This window comes from Macaca nemestrina, chromosome 1 (genome assembly GCF_043159975.1).
Source record: "Macaca nemestrina isolate mMacNem1 chromosome 1, mMacNem.hap1, whole genome shotgun sequence".
NCBI lineage: Eukaryota > Metazoa > Chordata > Mammalia > Primates > Cercopithecidae > Macaca > Macaca nemestrina.
The window spans coordinates 198445006-198463256 of record NC_092125.1 but is presented as its reverse complement, the minus strand read 5'-3'; the positions used below and the strand labels follow the sequence as shown (position 1 = coordinate 198463256).

The 18251-nt window shown below is 41.9% G+C and overlaps 1 protein-coding gene across 7 annotated transcripts in view; it reads right to left on the bottom strand.

Annotated features, from left to right (window-relative positions):
• Positions 1–18251, bottom strand: part of LOC105494698 (KIAA0319 like) — a 128492-nt gene that overhangs the window by 18372 nt on the left and 91869 nt on the right. For all 7 annotated transcript variants that reach the window (XR_011623189.1, XR_011623188.1, XM_071096132.1 and 4 more), the window contains 7 exons: positions 17012–17109; positions 12410–12497; positions 10359–10451; positions 8057–8189; positions 4046–4274; positions 2374–2497; positions 1555–1687 (listed from right to left, as the gene is read on the bottom strand). Coding sequence is in view for 5 of the 7 variants with exons in the window: in XM_071096132.1 (XP_070952233.1) it covers positions 1555–1687; positions 2374–2497; positions 4046–4274; positions 8057–8189; positions 10359–10451; positions 12410–12497; positions 17012–17109 (898 nt within the window). In the remaining 2 variants the exon portion in view is untranslated. The remainder of the gene's footprint in view (positions 1–1554; positions 1688–2373; positions 2498–4045; positions 4275–8056; positions 8190–10358; positions 10452–12409; positions 12498–17011; positions 17110–18251) is intronic.

Here is an 18251-nt window from a genome sequence, read left to right as displayed (position 1 = left end):
TATATGAACTTCTAGAACACTTGAACTCTTTACCGTTCTAGTTTGTAAAAGGAAGAAAGTTCTCTGAGTAAGTCTCTGATCAAAAGAATGATTTAAGAGTGATGTTTTTAAAAAGCATTTCTGGCCCAGCAGTTGGTTTGGCTCTTGCCAGCAAGGAAGCAAAATACATTTCTTAATCACTGCCCAAATCCCTCCTGATGAAAAGTCAAGGAAAGGAAATGGGGCAAGACTGCAGAGGAACTCTCAGGACAAAACCATCTTGTTCATAGCAACTCTATAAGCAAAGTTCCCTCCAGCTCCTGGACAAGGGCCATCAAGCACCCAGGACACCCCATATCCCTTCTTCCCCCTTGTCACCTCAAAGAGTTGCCTGCAGCAGCCAAGGGAGCTCTGTGCCAACATTGAGGCTGTCCACAGCCAGAGAGCCCTCTGCTCAAGGATCAAAATGCCCCAGAGCTTTCTTGAAAACTACAGGACAGCCAGAGAAATCTGCAGACATCCAGGATTTACTTTGTTTTGCCTTTTAAAGTTATAGCCTCTGATCCTGGTAGCTCCCCCTGAAGCACAGTGTCCTTCAAGAAGCTTTGCTAAGCATTATCTCTGCTGTAAACACTAATAAAACTCAGCTAAAAGGTCTATCAGCCATATCTTCAATAAACAATTATAATTAAAAACACCCTGGGCTGGGTAAGATTATGTTCTACAAAAGATAAAAACAAGAGCTGAGGGAAATAATTTCTAGATTCCAACTCAGCAATATAAAAAGCAAGTCATTTGTATAGTCAAATTAAAGCTCTTTTCCACTCATCTCCAATACCTTTGTCAAACAAACAAATAAACAAACAATCAAACAAACAAATAGACACAAAACCAAAAAACCCAGGCTGTCCTATGGTTGCTACCTTTGGAAACAGAGAATACTTTTAACTCTTAGAATATTTTGCTACTTGTGGGATCCTGCATATAATTTCAATTGCATTAGTTATGGTTTAATGGAGCTGAAAGAAACTATAGGAACTAAGAATGGTTCAGTTAGGTAATTTCAATGTAATTAGAATTATTTTGATTACTGCCTTTGGCCTCTGGTTAATTTAATTGGTAAATGGTGTCTTCAAGAAAACAATAACAGAGTAATGCTTTCATTTTATAGATGTATTTTCAATTTCTCTTAATAGCTGTTCTGCCCCATCCCCCGTGCCAGCCTTACCCAGTTAATTCTGAGCAACAGTATTTTTCTGCTCCATTACCCCTTCCATCCTGCCTCTCAAGTGTAATTAAACTCTGCATTTTAGCAGATGGATTGTACCTGCAAAAGCACCAGGATCACACAGTACTACTTGGAGACTAGCTGATGGCAAGCATTCTTCTTTTCTTACAATAATTATTTATAATATCATTTTCTTGGAGTTGAAGTTTGGAATTGCAAACATTTCTTCCTCAGTCACCCCACTGGATAAGCCAATAAGAGCAACTCAACTCATAATAGCAAATGAAACCTTGCTCTTCCAAGGTCCAGAGGCTTTGCAAAAATAAGGATTTTGTGTCAATACTCACTGTGTTTTTTCCCAGAGATAAGAGATAATTTTCTGATCATCTGAGCTCTTGCTGCCATCCAGGGTTGTGCTATCCACAGGAAGGGTCAGCTCTTTATCTGGGCCTGCATCTGCCTGAGGAGGCTTGTTGTTTTCTGGAAGACAAAGAGTTAGAGGTCAAAAGCAGCCAGTCCAGGTGGGAAAGGAGAGGAACCAATTGGGACATATGTTCTGGAAGCCATGGACTCTGCCTCTCAGGCCACAGAACTGTCAGATACTGTGGGAGATGTGGTTACTGTAGGGAGCACACAATAAAGAATATAAGACTGAAACATATCAAGCAATTCTGACAGAAACATAGTAGAACATAATGAAGTTATAACGCCATACTAAATTTGAACTCTAATGCTAAGGGAGTTCAAATGAAAGGATTTGAGTGACAAGACAGGACTGTCCTGAGGAAGTGAGTTTTAAGCAGGCCCTCAGAGGATGTGGTATTGGGTTTTGGTGCAAAAGTAATTGCCATTGAAGGGAATGGCAAAAACCACAATTACTTTTGTACCAACCATAGGATTTGGGATGGCATAAACTCTATCTCCTAGGTCTCCTTGAAGGTACCAACAACTAGCCAAGGAAAGGGCACAAGCTGAGGCTGGGAACTATCCTTCATCTCTAGCTATGAAGAAAGCACAAGGGGAAGAGAAACTAGAAGTCACCAGAGGCTCTATGGATCGGTGCCTTCTGCTTCTATCCTCATACACCTCAGAACCCAACCCTCTTTTCTCCCAAGGTTAAATGGACCCACCAATAGAAGAGCCTGAACCACAAGGCTGGAGCTTACCAGGCTGCACAATAACAGTCACTTGAGCAGTGGCCTGCTGTCCTATTGTGTCAGTCACTGTGAGTTGGTAAGTGTAGTCTCCTTCTTGCATTGCAGAGAGCTGTAAGGCTGGTGTTCTAACACCCTACAAATACAAATACAGAAGTGGAAAAGTAGACTCCCAGAATCACAACATCACACAATAATTCCTACTCTGGTAAAAACGATTCAGTTTTCTAAACCTAAGACCTAAGATGGTACTGGGCTGTTACGTCCCAGTTCAGCACATGAGTGAATGTGGAGTCAGATATCATGAGGCATCTTGCTAAGGGTTTCCCTTTTCAAGGAAACAACACTCTCTGACACAGCAGCAGTTTCAAATAAAGCCAGAACTCTCATCAGAGAGGTGAGTATCGGGAAATGTGCAGAGATTACCAAGGCCAGTCTCTGCGACTCAAACCAGAAAGAATACTGTGAACATACAATAAATGACCCAGATTTTAAAACACTGTTTAAAAAGATCCTCTTCCTACTGAGGCTGCACAGTGCTCCTGACAAAGCTGTCTCAGTGAAACACGGCAGCAGCTCAAGATGCTATAGAACACCATACTGTCTCCTTCAGGTCTGTACAGGTTCTGCAACAACCTAACACAACATTTAGACAAAAGCCAGGCAAAACGGAGGCTTTAAGTGAGGTCTTCAATCTAGAAATATAGAACCTTGAGTATCGGGACATTATAAATAATTTTGGGCAAACTTCCAATGCAGGAACTTCCTGTGGAGCAGTGGGCAAAAACTAGTAGCCCACGGGCTGAATCCAGCTTGCAAACATTTTGTTTGGCCTGTAGTGTCTTTCATGTTGGAAATTTTCACATGAAGGTCTCAATTTCTTTCTTCTCTTGAAAAGCTGGGCTATCAAGCAATGTTGGGACCATCCCTCCATGTGGCAACAACCAGCTGGACCTGAAGAGCAGATGACTCCTTTAGTCAGGGCTTAAGCTCTCCAGTTCAGCACAGCCACCATCCAGTTTTCTTTCTTCATGTTACCTGCCTGGTGACAGATCTAGTCTCTCTTCTTAAGCATCTATAGAGGAAAATACTCACCATCTAGTCAATCTACTCTAACTTGTTACAGAGCTCACTAAGATTTACACCCTTGTAGCTTCTACATAGTTTGAAGATGACTACTCTCTGGAGTCATCCAGAACAACTAACATTTCTCAGCGTTTTCCTCTAATACTAAACATTTAAGATAAAAATCTTTTTTTTTTTTTTTGAGATGGAGTCTTGCTCTGTCACCCAGGCTGGAGTGCAATGGCGTGATCTCGGCTCACTGCAACCTCCGCCTCCTAGGTTCAAGGGATTCTCCTGCCTCAGCCTCCCAAGTAGCTGGGATTACAGGCGCACGCCACCACGCCCAGCTAACTTTTTGTATCTTTAGTAGAGACAGGGTTTCACAATGTTGGCCAGGCTGGTCTTGAACTCCTGACCTCATGATCCGCCCGCCTCAGCTTCCCACAGTACTGGGATTACAGGCGTGAGCCACCACACCCAGCCAAGATAAACATTTTTGCCATCACATTAATCAAAGGCCCCTAAAGCTTTCTCAGTTTGTTTGGCGGTTTCTAAAAATGCAGTCCAGCAGCTCTACTTCTCTTGGGCAAGAAAAAAAATAGGAACCATCCCCTCCTACCTGCATCTCCACCACTTTCCCTTTGCTGCTTGGGCTGAGTGACCACTCATAGCTGGTGATGCCATGATCATCAGTGCTCTGGTTCCCAAAGAGGGTGATGGAGTTTTGGGGCAGGGTGATCACTTGGTTGGGGCCTGCGTTGGCCACAGGGGGGTAATCCACAGCTTTGTTCACTGTCAGGTTTGCAGTAGTAGAGTTGGTAGCTCCATCAGAGTCTACTACAGTCAAGCTATCAGGGCAGAGAGAGGAGTGTGATCAGGGATGGGTTTAAGGAAAGAGGAATACACATTAGAAGACTGAAAATTAAGGCTAAGAAATACCAATGTGGCAAGGTTACCTATTCTTACTCATTCCTATTGGAAAAGCAGAAAGTACTACTAGACGCTAACACTGACTGAAGTTTTATGATGTGCTAGGCACTGTTCCAAGTTCTTTATATCTCATTAAATCCTCACAACAACTCTATAAAGTATTATCCTCATTTTACTCCTCACATACATGAGGAGAAAGGCAGAGAGGCCAGGTACGTTGGCACACACCTTTAATCCCAGCATTTTGGGAGGCCAAGGCATGCAGATCACCTGAGGTTGGGAGTTTGAGACCAGCCTGGCCAACATGGTGAAACTCCATCTCTATTAAAAATACAAAAATTAGCCAGGCATGGTGGTACAGGCCTGTAATCCAGCTATTTGGGAGGCTGAGGCAGGAGAATTGCTTGAACCTGGGAGGCAGATGTTGCAGTGAGCTGTGATTGCATCACTGCATTCCAGCCTGGGCGACAGAGGGAAACTTCATACAAAAAATGGAAGGAAGGAAGGAAGGAAGGAAGGAAGGAAGGAGGGAAGGAGGGAAGGAGGGAAGGAGGGAAGGAGGGAAGGAGGGAAGGAGGGAGGGAAGGAAGGAGGGAAGGAGGGAGGGAAGGAAAGAGGGAAGGAAGGAGGGAAAGAGGGAAGGAGGGAGGGAGGGAGGAATATAACTTGCCCAAGGTCATACAGCTTGAAAGCAGTGGAATCAGGTTCTGAATCCAGGCAATATGTCTCCAGTCCCATTTTGTTCTACTGCTGCCTGCATGCATCTATGTCCTGAGACCTTTATAAGCATTGTCTGATATGGCCCTCATAACAACCATATAGAGTAGGCATCACTAATCCCACTTTTATAAGAGGCTTAGAGAGGCTAAGTAACCCACCCAAGGGCTATATAGTGAGCCAAGATACAAGCCCAGTTCTCTGATTCCAAAGCTCAGAAGCCAAATCTTAAGAAGAGGTAATTCTTGGTCCCTATTTCCTACACTATGTAGTGCAAGCTCTGTCTGTGGCAGGCTGTTTTCCCGTCATCCTGTTCCAGCTGTGTACATATCACAAGGATGGACATCCTAGGCAGACAGCCTGCGGGACGAACCAGGAGGGCTGGCTCCAGTAAGGCAGGAGCTTGAAATGAAAATGAATTCTCCTACGCAACAGTCCCACAATTTGTGCCAGTGAGACACAGGATTTGCAAAACGAAAAAAAAAATGCTCATTTATAAGAGCAGGCTTTTACCTAAATAATGCCTTCCAGCTGAACAGCCTAAAGCTTCTCATGCCACCTCAAAATGTGAGCATAAGCAAGCAAGGAGGTTTGGGATCTTTCCATTTTGCTGACAGAAAGAGGAAAAGCGTAGAAAAGACATATAGTTTGTTTAAATCTCAACACCAGCCACAGACAGGGCCAGACACCATTGAGGTTTTATCCTGCAGTCTCACCTTTTACCTATGATGTGAAGGGGATTTTTGGTATTACAGCCTTTAGGAAAAAAGCACAAACACCTCAGACACACAAACATGCACCAATCAGCAGATATCTGAAAAAGAAACATTTACAGAAGTTTTGCCTCTTTTCCTAGTTTCTCTGTTGTTTTCACAGGTTTGGGGGTTTTTGGTTTTTGTTTTTTGGTTTTTTTTTTTTTGAGATGGAGTCTCGCTCTGTCGCCCAGGCTGGAGTGCAGGGGCGCGATCTCGGCTCACTGCAAGCTCCGCCTCCCGGGTTCACGCCATTCTCCTGCCTCAACCTCCCAAGTAGCTGGGACTACAGGCACCTGCCACCATGCCCAGCCAATTTTTTTGTATTTTTAGTAGAGACGGGGTTTCACCGTGTTAGCCAGGCTGGTCTCAATCTCCTGACTTCGTGATCAGCCCGCCTCGGCCTCCCAAAGTGCTGGGATTACAGGCGTGAGCCACTGCACCTGGCCTGTTTTTTGTTTTTAACATATGCCATTCGTCTCCTATGTCAAGACAAAAGCACCTTATAGACAGATAGCAAAATGGCAGCTGCCCATTTTCTCTTTCACCTCAAACAGTTCCTGGCTTGCCTGCGAAGATCCTGAAACCAAACAGCAGCTGACTACAGGGCTAAGGAAACAAGGCTACTGCCATGTAAAAGTAAGAGATGAAAAGGTGAGTGAATTACTAACCTTAATGCTAATCAAATCCAATCATACCATTTCATAGATTTTTTTTTTAAATGAGGGCTAGGAAAAAAAAAAATCACTCTCATACCCCATCCACTAAAAAACCTGTAGGTTAACCTGTGGTTAAAAGCTTAGACTCTAGAGTTAGACTGTTTTTGTGACCTTGGGCAAGTTACTTAACCTCTTTGTGCCAAAATGTCCTAATCTGTAAAATGAGGATAACCATAATACCTGTTATAAGAATTAAATGCAATACTGCCAGCAAAGAGCTCAGAATGGTATTTAGCACATAGTAAATGTTCAAGAAATATCAGCTATCATTGTTACTATTTTTTAAAAGGATCAACCTGGCCCAAGCTGAATTCTGTAAATAGAAAAATTCCTACATTAGAAATCTAAGGTGAAAACCAGCTCAAATTTCCATTTTAAGCAAAGTAGAAGGCTCCAATCTTGTTGTACTGGCAGCTACTTTTCATTCACCTGAAGTGTTGAATCGATGGAAATCCTGCTAAGTCAGAAGTTGCATATTGATTTATATGGTAGGTATTGTGCTAGGATACTCATTTCTGTGTCCCTGGCACCATCTAAAAATTTGGTTCATCTCAGATTCATGGGAAGACAGATACATATGAATAAACTGTCACACTATGGTAAATGTCACACAGAGGCCCTGAGTGCAACAGGGAAAGAGGAGAGCCATATTCTCTCCTGTTTGGAGGGATCTCAGAGAACCTCCTGGAAATTGAGGAGGTTCTTAAGGATGGGTAAAACTTGAACAGATTAAGAAGGGAATTAAAGGAAGTATGAACAAAATACATGGATCAAGTCAAGGAGTGAAGTAGAATGAACTCTGACTTCAGGGTTAGAAAATCTGCATTTAAGTTCCAGCTGTGAGACCTCAGAGAGCCTCATTTTTCTTAGCTGTCAGAGGAAGACAGTATCAGCTATCGATCATGTTTGTATGATACTCATATATTAATACAAGTGCTTTTTAACACACAAGGAATTATGCAAATATAAGGAGGATTACTCTAGAATCAGCTTCAAAGCTTTAGTAATCACTCTAGAATATCAATACCAGCTCCCCAAAAGTACTTTCTTTCTATCAAATTCCCCAAAAATCCCAACAGAGAATGAAAACCACTAGTCAAATGTAAAGATTATCAAGTATCGTAAGCTGAGGAAGCATTTTCCAAAGGGAAAAAAAAATGAGAGTAGGTTCCTTCAGATTTTGCCTGAGAAAAGGCAAAGGAAGATGGGCCTTTTCATTTAACAACAGAAACCCTAAAAAAAATTTTTGGAGACCTGCCAGATAAGGCTTGAGAAAGATTAACTGTGGCAGATCCTGATCTACTGTACAAGAACCTTTGCCCTAGAAAGTTACCATTGTTGTAATCACAATCACCATAGGGCTCAGAGAACCAGTGGGACCAAAAGCTGTATTATCAACCAATTTCACAGTGAATTTGATATTTGTCAAAGTTACTCATATAAGAATGTAAAACCCATGAGATGAAAAAAAAAAAAGGCCTATAGTAAACTTGAAGCTGAATCCTAATTTACCTGAAAGTGTAGTTCCCAGGAACAAGTTTACTTAGTTTTAATATGGCTGTATCTTCAGAAATCTTCTCTTCTCTCAGAGGCCCCTTAAGTTCTTCCCAATGGTACTGAACGATTTTATCATCATCAGTGCTTTCTTGACCATAAAGAAACATCAGTTACAACATGAGAACGCTTGGTCTTAGCACTTATCCAGTTTACACAAACCAGGACAACTACCCAGAGATCTGAAGCTAGGAAAACTTCATGAAATTACAGACTCTCTCTCCAGAACGTTTCTTCCCTAGGAATACTGGGTTATTCTGCCTCTCTATGTATATTCCACTGCGTAGCTTTCCAAGGACTCCAACACAGGCAACCTTTGGTTAAAATACTACTGCATGAAGAAAGGAAAATCAATAATTCTTAAACACATGCAAAAATACCCAACCTCGTTTAAAAGAAATGCAAATTAAATTTACACTTGAGACAGCATTTTTTTTTAACTTATCAAGTTGGTAAAGACCAAAATTTCATAACACATTATATTGGTAAAGGCGTGGAGAAAGATGACCTCTCATTAGTCATGGTATAAACATAAACTGACACAACTTTTATAATGAGCAATTTGGCAACATTTATCTCTGCCCCTGCAATTCTTCTATGAATTTATCCTGCAAATGTACATGTGTTAAACATCATGTTTACAAGATTATTCATGGTAACATTGTTTGTAATAGCAAAAGAATGAGAGTAATCTAAATGGTCATCAATAGAAATTGATTGAAAACAAGTAAGAACTCGTACAATGAAATTATACATCTATACGATGGAATGCTACTTAACTATTTTTTAAAAAAAGGAATAACTATCTTATGTGTTGATTTAGAAAAATTCTCCAGGCCAGGTATGGTGGCTTACGCTTGTAATCCCAGCACTTCGGGAGGCCGAGGTGGGCGGATCACCTGAGGTCAGGAGATCGAGACCAGCCTGACCAACATGAAGAAACCCCGTCTCTACTAAAAATACAAAATTAGCCAGGCGTGGCGGTGTGCACCTGTAATCCCAGCTACTCAGGAGGCTGAGGTAGGAGAATCGCTTGAACCTGGGAGGTAGAGGTTGCGGTGAGCCAAGATTATGCCATTGCACTCCAGCCTGGACAAGAGGAGCGAAACTCTGTCTCAAAATAAAGGACAAATTTTCCAACATACAAAAACAAGCATCACACATAACAGCACATATAATGTGCTTTCATTTGTGTAAACACAAGACAGAAGGACTATATATGTATTTTCTTATATATGTGTAAAATATCTCTAAAAGGATACATAAAATAATAATACCATTGGTTGTCTGGAGGAAAACTGGACAGTTAGGAGACATGGATAGTATGATTCTTTTCACTGTATACATTTGCATATTATTTAACTTTCACCTATTCAAAACTGTAAAATAAAACAGTACAACGTGAGCCCTTTCTACCACTCTGTATCACAAGGGCTGCTTCCTGTTCTCTCTCTTCCCTCTTGGCCTACAATCATCCTCCTAGCCTCCTCTTCTTGCCAGCACCATCAACATCAAATGCTTAACCTTGTTAGAGGGTCCTCTACTAAAGCTGTGACTGCCTCTGCCAAAAACCATCAGTGGTGCCAAGATAGTCAGGGTAAAGGACCTTAACTGGTCTCAAAAAATCAAAACAAAACAAAACAAAACGAAAAAGCAAATACTGGTGAGAAGATAGGTCTGCAACCTCTTGCACCATACAGCCACGATTAAGGGCAAACACCCAAAAATCCTCTCAGGTCACTCACTGGATGACACTACTCTGAAGAGTAAAATGTTAAGGAGCCAGACCAGGGTGTGGAGTGCATTCTGTGAGTGTCTCCAGGAGGAGGCTGATGAGAATCTTGCTAGGCAAGTGATGGCTGGGTAAAAGCTCCTCAGTCAGGCCTCCCAGTTACTTGTCTTGCTATGATTGGAAGGAACTTTGGTTCTATGAATGAAAAAGGCAACTCCAACTAAGCAAATATGAAAACCAGTGAGTTTCAACTAAAATCATGCTAACTACATGCATAATTTCAGTTTCTTACCATTTCAAAGTGGAAATATTACTTCAAATAGGCTACATGGGGATTTTAAAGAAGGCCTGTCTGGTGTGTTGCTTTTCAGTCAGTTGCTTCAGATGGTTGGCCTTCCCCTAACACGGTCAACATGACTGGCCTAAACAGATCGCAGACATAGCTGGCCCCAAATCTTCTACTAGAGTTTTCTACCAGAGTACACGGTGAATGTTCTTCTAAAACATCATACTTAGACAAGTACTCACGACTGCCATCAATGACTGTAGAAGTGGTTGGCAAAGAGATCTCCTGGAACTGAGGTGACACGATAGCAACGGGAGGCTGATTCTTACGGGGCTCTGCAAGAAAGTGACCCAAAAGAAATTCGGAAAGGGGCTTCAGAAATTACAGGAGGAGCAGGATGTATCTGAGAGGATTATAAATCAATTTCCATTCCATACATTACTGGTCCCTAACTTTTTTGGCACCAGGGACCAATTTTGTGGAAGACAATTTTTCCATGAATGGGGGTGGGGGTTGGGGGTTGGAGTGCAGTGCATGGTTTGGGGATGAAACTTCCACCTCAGACCATCAGAGATTAGATCCTCAAAAGGAGTGTACAACCTAGATCCCTTGCATGTGCAGTTCACAATAGGGTTCATCCTCCTGTGAGAATCTAGTGCCATCACTGATCTGACAGGAGGCAGAACTCTGGCAGCAGCACTCACTCACCTGCCATTTATCTCCTACTGTGGAGCCCAGTTCCTAACAGGCCAGGGACTGGTAGTGGTCCATGGCCTGGCGGATGGGGACCCCTGCATTACATAATTAATGACTGAATCATCACCACACAGGAGAGTCACAAGACCAGATTGCCATTCTAACATAAGACACTTGGGAGTATAAAAGCCTCTTCCAAATCTGATCATTCCTAAGACCATGCCCTGTGTAGTCTTTCAATGCTCACATGCTGTCTAGTTGATGAAAAGTACTACAGCAGCAAGTTACTCCTTTCAGCCAAGCTTGACTACAGGCAGACAACAAATAAGCTTTGGGCAATAAAGGCCTTGGCAATCAAACCGTCCCTTGGCACAGACTGTGCTGAAAAGCTGATGGGTGGCTTCTCAACCATCCTAGAGTTCCCTGTATGTGAACTAGCTATGGGTTAAGTGATGGGAAGGTCACAAACCACTCTGGCCCACCCAAATGACTGTGTGCTACAAATCCCATGGCCTTTTGTTTGCAAAATGATCAAATGGTCTTGATGCTGATCACATTTTTAAGAAGGTGAAAGGATTATCTTGGCTACAAAGTTCAAGGAATGAAAAGAAAATCTATTACCAACAAAGAAAAGAGCATTGAGAATTTATGCTGTATATTTACCAAATATACTGTTGATATGGTCTGGCTGTGTCTCCACCTAAATCTCATCTTGAATTGTAACTCCCACAATTCCCACGTCATGGGAGGAACTGGTGATTGAATTATGGGGGCGGGTCTTTCCTGTGCTGTTCTTGTGATAGTGAATGAGTCTCATGAGATTTGATGGTTTTAAAAATGAGAGTTTCCCTGCACAAGCTCTCTTTTTGCCTGCTGTCATCTACATAAGACATGACTTGCTCCTCCTTGCCTTCTGTCATGATTGTGAGGCCTTGCCAGCCACGTGGAACTGTAAGTCCATTAAACCTCTTTCTTCTGTAAATTGCCCAGTCTGTCTCGGGTATGTCTTTATCAGCACCATGAAAATGCACTAATACAACTGTCCAACTTCTCTTAAATTTCTCTGAAAATGGAAAATAAGATTCCTTCCTACTGCACTGTGATCTACCTACAGTGGTTCATTTTAAAAGAATGACAGGATTTTGTTACCAAGGTGAAAGAGACTGGTAGTGTTTAAATGAGGAACTCTGTGTACAAAGACCCACATCTCTGGAAAGAGATCAGAAAGAGCTGGTCACTTGGCTGGTTCTCCTTCTGCAAGCTTCTCCTAGGCTCTTGGCTTCCCTGTGTCTGTTAATTGCAACACACGGTCCTCTCTCAGCATGGCCCACTTGAAGAAGTAGTTCTCGGTAAGTAAGTTATTGCTTAGGCCATAACTTACTTGTGGGCCATGTGTCCAGCTCAGCATTCCAACTACAGCACTGTTGGAACAAAGTCTGTATTTTGCTATTATAACTGTTTACCACACTGAACTAGGAATTGCTGAATAAATATACTACCAAAAAAATGGGAATCAAAACCCTCCTAAGCAAATCTCTGTCTCCTCAGGAGTCCTGCAGAGGGAGGAAGGGAGACACAGTCAGGGCTGAAAACATACCTGGCTTGACTGTCACGTTCACATAGCCTTCCCCATGGGCATTTTGACCCTCTACAATCACTTTGAATTCATAGAGGCCTGGAGTGAGCTGCAGAAGTGAGAGAAGATCTCTTAGACAATCACAAAGAATAGGAATTACATTTAAAATAAGATATATTTGAACTTTCCCAAGCTGAATCTTTCACTCTTTCCTTCCCCTGTTTCCAAAATGGAAAAAGTCAACTAGCCTATAATCCTAGCAATTTGGGAGGAGGCGGGTGGATCACTTGAGTTCATGAGTTCAAGACCAGCCTGGGCAATATGCCAAAACCCCATCTCTACCAAAAATATAAAAATTAGCCAGGTGTGGTGGCACACACGTGTAGTCCCAGCTACTTAGTAGGCTGAGGTGAAAGGATGGCTTGAGCCCGAGAGATGGAGGTTGCAGTGAGCCAAGATCATGTCACTGCACTCCAGCAAGAAAAAGTAAACTAGCTGAAGAGATAAACAATGAACTGAAAAAAAAAAAAAAAGAAAAAAACAACAACTTTTAATGTGAATCTTATGACTAGCTGACTCTAGAACAACAGAAGGGATTTCAAATATCTCTGTACTCCCATTTTCTTTTCAGAAGAACATTAAGGGCCCAAATATCCCACTCCACAGAGTTACGAAATTAAAATAATCATCACTTCAAAGAAAAACATTTTGTAAAGATACTAAATAGTTCCCAAATATCTGAATATTTTTCCCTCCTGGTTTTTACTAATTTATAAACTTAATATAAAAGAAAAAAAACAAAAAAGTACCCAGTATATCACTATCATAACACATCAACTTATCAAATTTCTCCATTTCCTTCTAATCCTTGACCACATATTAAAATAATAGTTGTGTACGGCTCATTCGTTTAACAAACATTTACTGAAGCCAAATCATGTACCAGATATTGTCCTAGGCTTGTGGTTTGGATATGAATAAGGTAAGATCTCTATCTTCAAGGAGCTCATATTTTAGTGATATTCAAAGTTCTAGCTACAATTGAGGTATCAAACTTTCTATTGTTCTTTCTTCCATTCATTTAGCATGAACACCTTCCCTACTATAATATAGTCTTTTTTTTTTTTTTTTGAGACAGAGTCTCACCCTGTCATCCAGGCTGGAAAGCAATGATGCAATCTTGGCTCATTGCAACTGCTCCCTCCTGGGTTCAAGTGATTCTCATGCCTCAGCCTCCCGAGTAGTTGGGACTACAGGCATGTGCCACCATTCCCAGCTAATTTTTACATTTTTAGTAGAGACGGGGTTTCGCCATGTTGGCCAGGCTGGTCTTGAGCTCCTGACCTCAGGTGATCCACCCACCTCGGCCTCTCAAAGTGCTGGGATTACAGGCTTGAGCCACCGCACCCGGCCACAATCTTTTTAATATTTATTTTAACGACCACAGAGCAGTACATGAATAAGTGTGTCAAATTTCACATAAGCCTTTCAAACTGTTGGACACTTGGGTTGTTTCCAAATTTTTACTATTATGACTAATGTTGTAATGAACATCTTCCAGGCACATTTTTTTTTCTTTTTCTTTTGAAGTATTTTTTTGGGGGGGTAAATACTAATTGAGCCACAAGTAGCATCTTTGGCTACTTCCTCTTTATAATACTCTTCCTCTTGGCTTTCACTTCTGTGCCCATGCTTCATTTCTTTCAGTTTCCTCTACCCTCCATCCCTTAAATGATGGGTGTTCCCAAGATTCCAACCTCAGCCTGCTTATTTCTTCACTCTGCACACTCTCCCTGGTTGATTTTGTCTGTTGCTGTGGCTTCACAAATCATCTATTTGAGGTTGATATGCAAATATATCTCTCCAGCCCAGACTTGTCTTCTGACCTCCAGTCCCTCTCCACCAGCTACTAACTGGACAACTCAATTCAGATGTCTCACGGGTACCTCAAACTCGCTCTGTTCAAAAATGAATTAATAATCTGCAAACTTCTCCCTAAAACTTGCTCCACCTTCTGTGCTCCTCATTTCAATGAACATCCACCCAGGTATCTAAGCCAAAAAGCTAGAATTATCCTAGACTTCTCTTCCCCAACATCCCCAACCAGTTCATCAATCATCAAATTTTATCAAGTCAAACTCCATATTATTTTTCCAATCTACTCACTTGTCTCCATCCACACTGCTATCACCTTAGTTCTTAACCACCTGTCAAAGCACAATTATTAAAGGTATGGCCTGGCCGGGCGCGGTGGCTCAAGCCTGTAATCCCAGCACTTTGGGAGGCCGAGACGGGCAGATCACGAGGTCAGGAGATTGAGACCATCCTGGCTAACATGGTGAAACTCCGTCTCTGCTAAAAAATACAAAAAACTAGCCGGGCGAGGTGGCGGGCGCCTGTAGTCCCAGCTACTCGGGAGGCTGAGGCAGGAGAATGGCATAAACCGGGAGGTGGAGCTTGCAGTGAGTTGAGATCCGGTCACTGCACTCCAGCCTGGGAGACAGAGCGAGACTCCGTCTCGGAAAAAAATAATAATAAAAAATAAAAAAATAAATAAAGGTATGGCCTTTAGAGATGGAAAGCTCCAGTTCAGACCTACCATTTAATACCTTTGTGGACTTTGGCCACATCACTTCATTTCTCCAGTTTTTAGTTTTGTCATTTGTAAAAAAGATAGTAATATCTGCATCCTGGGATTGTTATGAAGATTAAAAGAAATAAGTGTATAAAATAATCAGCACTGGGTATGGCACATGGTATGAATTCAATAAGTGGTTTTTATTTTTATCTTTTGAGACATAGTCTCACTTTGTTGCCAGGCTGCAGTGCAGTGGCATGGTCATGGCTCACTGCAACCTCCACCTCCTGGGTTCAAATGATCCTCCCACCTCAGCCTCCTGAGTAGCTGGGACCACAGGCACATGCCACCACACCCAACTAATTTTTACATTTTTTGTGGAGCTAGAGTTTCATCATGTTGTCCAGGCTGGTGGTTTTCAATTTTACTTATTTAGTTCTTTTACTCAGGCTACTATCATTTTACACTTAAATTTTTCAACAGATTCCTCACTGACCTCTATAGTTTGAGTCTTATCTCCTCCAATCTGTAGTCAGGTGATTTTTCTAATCTGAAGATCTAAACATGTGTTTCTCTTGCTTAAAGCCTTTCAAGGGCTCTATATTCCTTCTGGATAAGATTCAAAGTCCTTAATCTGGCATATAAAGCTTTTGCTCCATCTGACCCCTGCATCTTTCCAACTTAGAACCACATATAAATTCCCTTTTCTCCACATTTTCTCTCTCATTTTTGGCCCAGTGGACATGTTGCCTCTTCTGCTTGAGGTATTATCCCTTCACCCTTTACTTAGTAAGTCAGTCACTCTAAGAAATCCACTCTACCTTTCCAGGGCTTCAATGATCCTCTGCACTGACCTAGTGTGCCACCTGTTATAACTACCTGCTTCCTATCAGTATCACCTACTAGACTCTATTGTTCTTGAACATTAAAATTATGACTAATTCACTGGTAAATCCCCAGTACCTGCCACATAACCAGTGTACAATGAATAGATGTAGAATGAAAGACTAAATGACTCTGCTGCGTCAAAGAATACAAACTTTTTTCTTAGAGAAAGGATCTCACTTGGTCACCTGGGCTTTAAGGCAGTGGTATGATCATAGCTCACTGCAGCCTTAAACTCCTGGGTTTTAGTGATCCTCCCACCTCTACATCCTGACCAACTGGGACTACAGGTATGAACCACCACACCCAGCTAATTTTTTATTTTTTGTAGAGACAAGGTCTCACCACGTTTCCCAGTCTTGTCTCAAACTCATGGTCTCAAGCAGTCCTCCCACTCCACCTCAGCCTCTCAAAGTGCTTGGATTACAGGTGGGAGCCACTGCGCACAGCCAAATACAAACATTTTAGAGCTGTCAATAACTGTACTTAGGCTGGGCATGGTGGCTCACGCCTGTAATCCCAGCATTTTGGAAGGCTGAGATGGGAGGACTGCTTGAGGCCAGGAGTTCGAGACCAGCCTGGGCAGTATGACGAGACTCTGTCTCTACAAAAAATACAAAAATTAGCCGAGTATAACGGCATGACCCTGAAGTCCCAGCTACTCAGGAGGCTGAGGTGGGAGGATTGCTTGAGCCTGGGAAGTCAAGACTGCAGTGAGCTGTGATCACACCACTGCAGTTCAGCCTAGGTGACAGAGCAAGACCCTGTCTCAAAAAACAAACAAACAAACAAAAAAAAACAAACAAAAAAATCCCCAAACCTATACTGAATCCCACAAAGGCTGAGTCAATGTATGCAGTCATGTGGCCACAAATAACCTAGCTCATCCCAAATTCTAAAATCCTTAAGTTAGCCTTAAAAGCTGTTTAGTGTATATTTTCAGCCACCACTACCATGCTGGTACAGTCTTCTTACCATAAATGAAACTTTGAGAATCATACACTAACAAATACTGGATGTCAGCCAGTCAGATTTTTAGAGGATTCATTTCTAAAAGACTGTTTACAACTTAAGTGTAGACAGAAAATCATATGATATTCATTTTAGAAAATAGTCAACTCCTCTACCTTAGCCCTGCAAGTGAAAGGAGGCAAATTCACCTTCGATAGTTTGAGGATCTGGGAATGTTTCCCTTCCATTTCTCCACTGTAGTCTCTAGGATGAGTAATCAGCTGCCAGTCGTAGGTGTAGGTTTCTCCTATAGAAGGGCAGTTACAAAAATCATGAAAACACACACCTACACACAAAGAGGACAGCCACAGAGCCTGCCAATAACAAATCTCTTCTGATCTTGACGAGGCTTTAGTTTTTAAGATTTCACCCCAAAGCCTGTAGGGAAACCAAACCATCTGCTCAAAGAGCGAGCAAATTCTGCTGACTCAGCTACAGTTAGGGCTTCTTCCAACTCTTTCCCAACAATGCTTATTACTGCCCTATAACCACCCTCTCAGGGCCAATCCTCCCTGAAAAATAGCAGGTTGCTCATGGTGTGGCCTACCACTGAAAATACATGTCCTACCAACCATTATAGATGAACTCACTGGGAACAAAGGCCATTTTCTTGCAAAACTTCTTTTGCAACAAAGAACAGCAATGACTTCTAAATAACGTGGTTCAAAAATAGCTTTTTACAGAGTGCTAACAATGCTCATCTCACTGAGGTCATCACACCCTGGCGAGTTAAAAGAGCTACTTCATTCCTGCTGAGCTAAATAACACACTGCAGAAGATGGTAGGGGATGGCCCATTTAAAACAGGCCCAATGAAATTAATTAAAATCAAATGAAGCATTAAATGGTCCCCATTTGCAGGTCAGACTATATCACTAGGTAGGGCAAGGGTAGAATTCTATCTAAATGGCATCCCTCCCCAGAAATAGTTGTCTTACATTTTTTGGATCAAAACACATTTCTGGCTAGGGAAGGGAGGGCTTTGGTTGGAAGGTTTAGTTTAAATTACTAACCAAAAAGAAAAAAGAAAAAGGGGGAAAGAAAAAAACCTTAGCAGAGAGAGGTCATCTTTTTCTTATTTCATGAGTTCAAGTGTTAAAATCAGTACACAGAACCTAATTCCAATATATCCTTCATCTGAAGACCAATTTTATTTTATACACCTGGGAGACAAGATCTTCCTTCCTTCCTTCCTCCTCCAAAACAAGAATTTTTTTGGCCAGTTGTCAGCGCCAACAGCTCTCACAAATGTATATAGTATGTAGTAGTCAGGTTACGAGAGGAGAAGGAAAGCAGCAGCACAAGCAGGACTTGTACTCAGAGACATTTCTTCCAACTGTAGCTGGAAATTCTTTTCCACATAGAAAACAGTTTGGGAACAGATAATTTT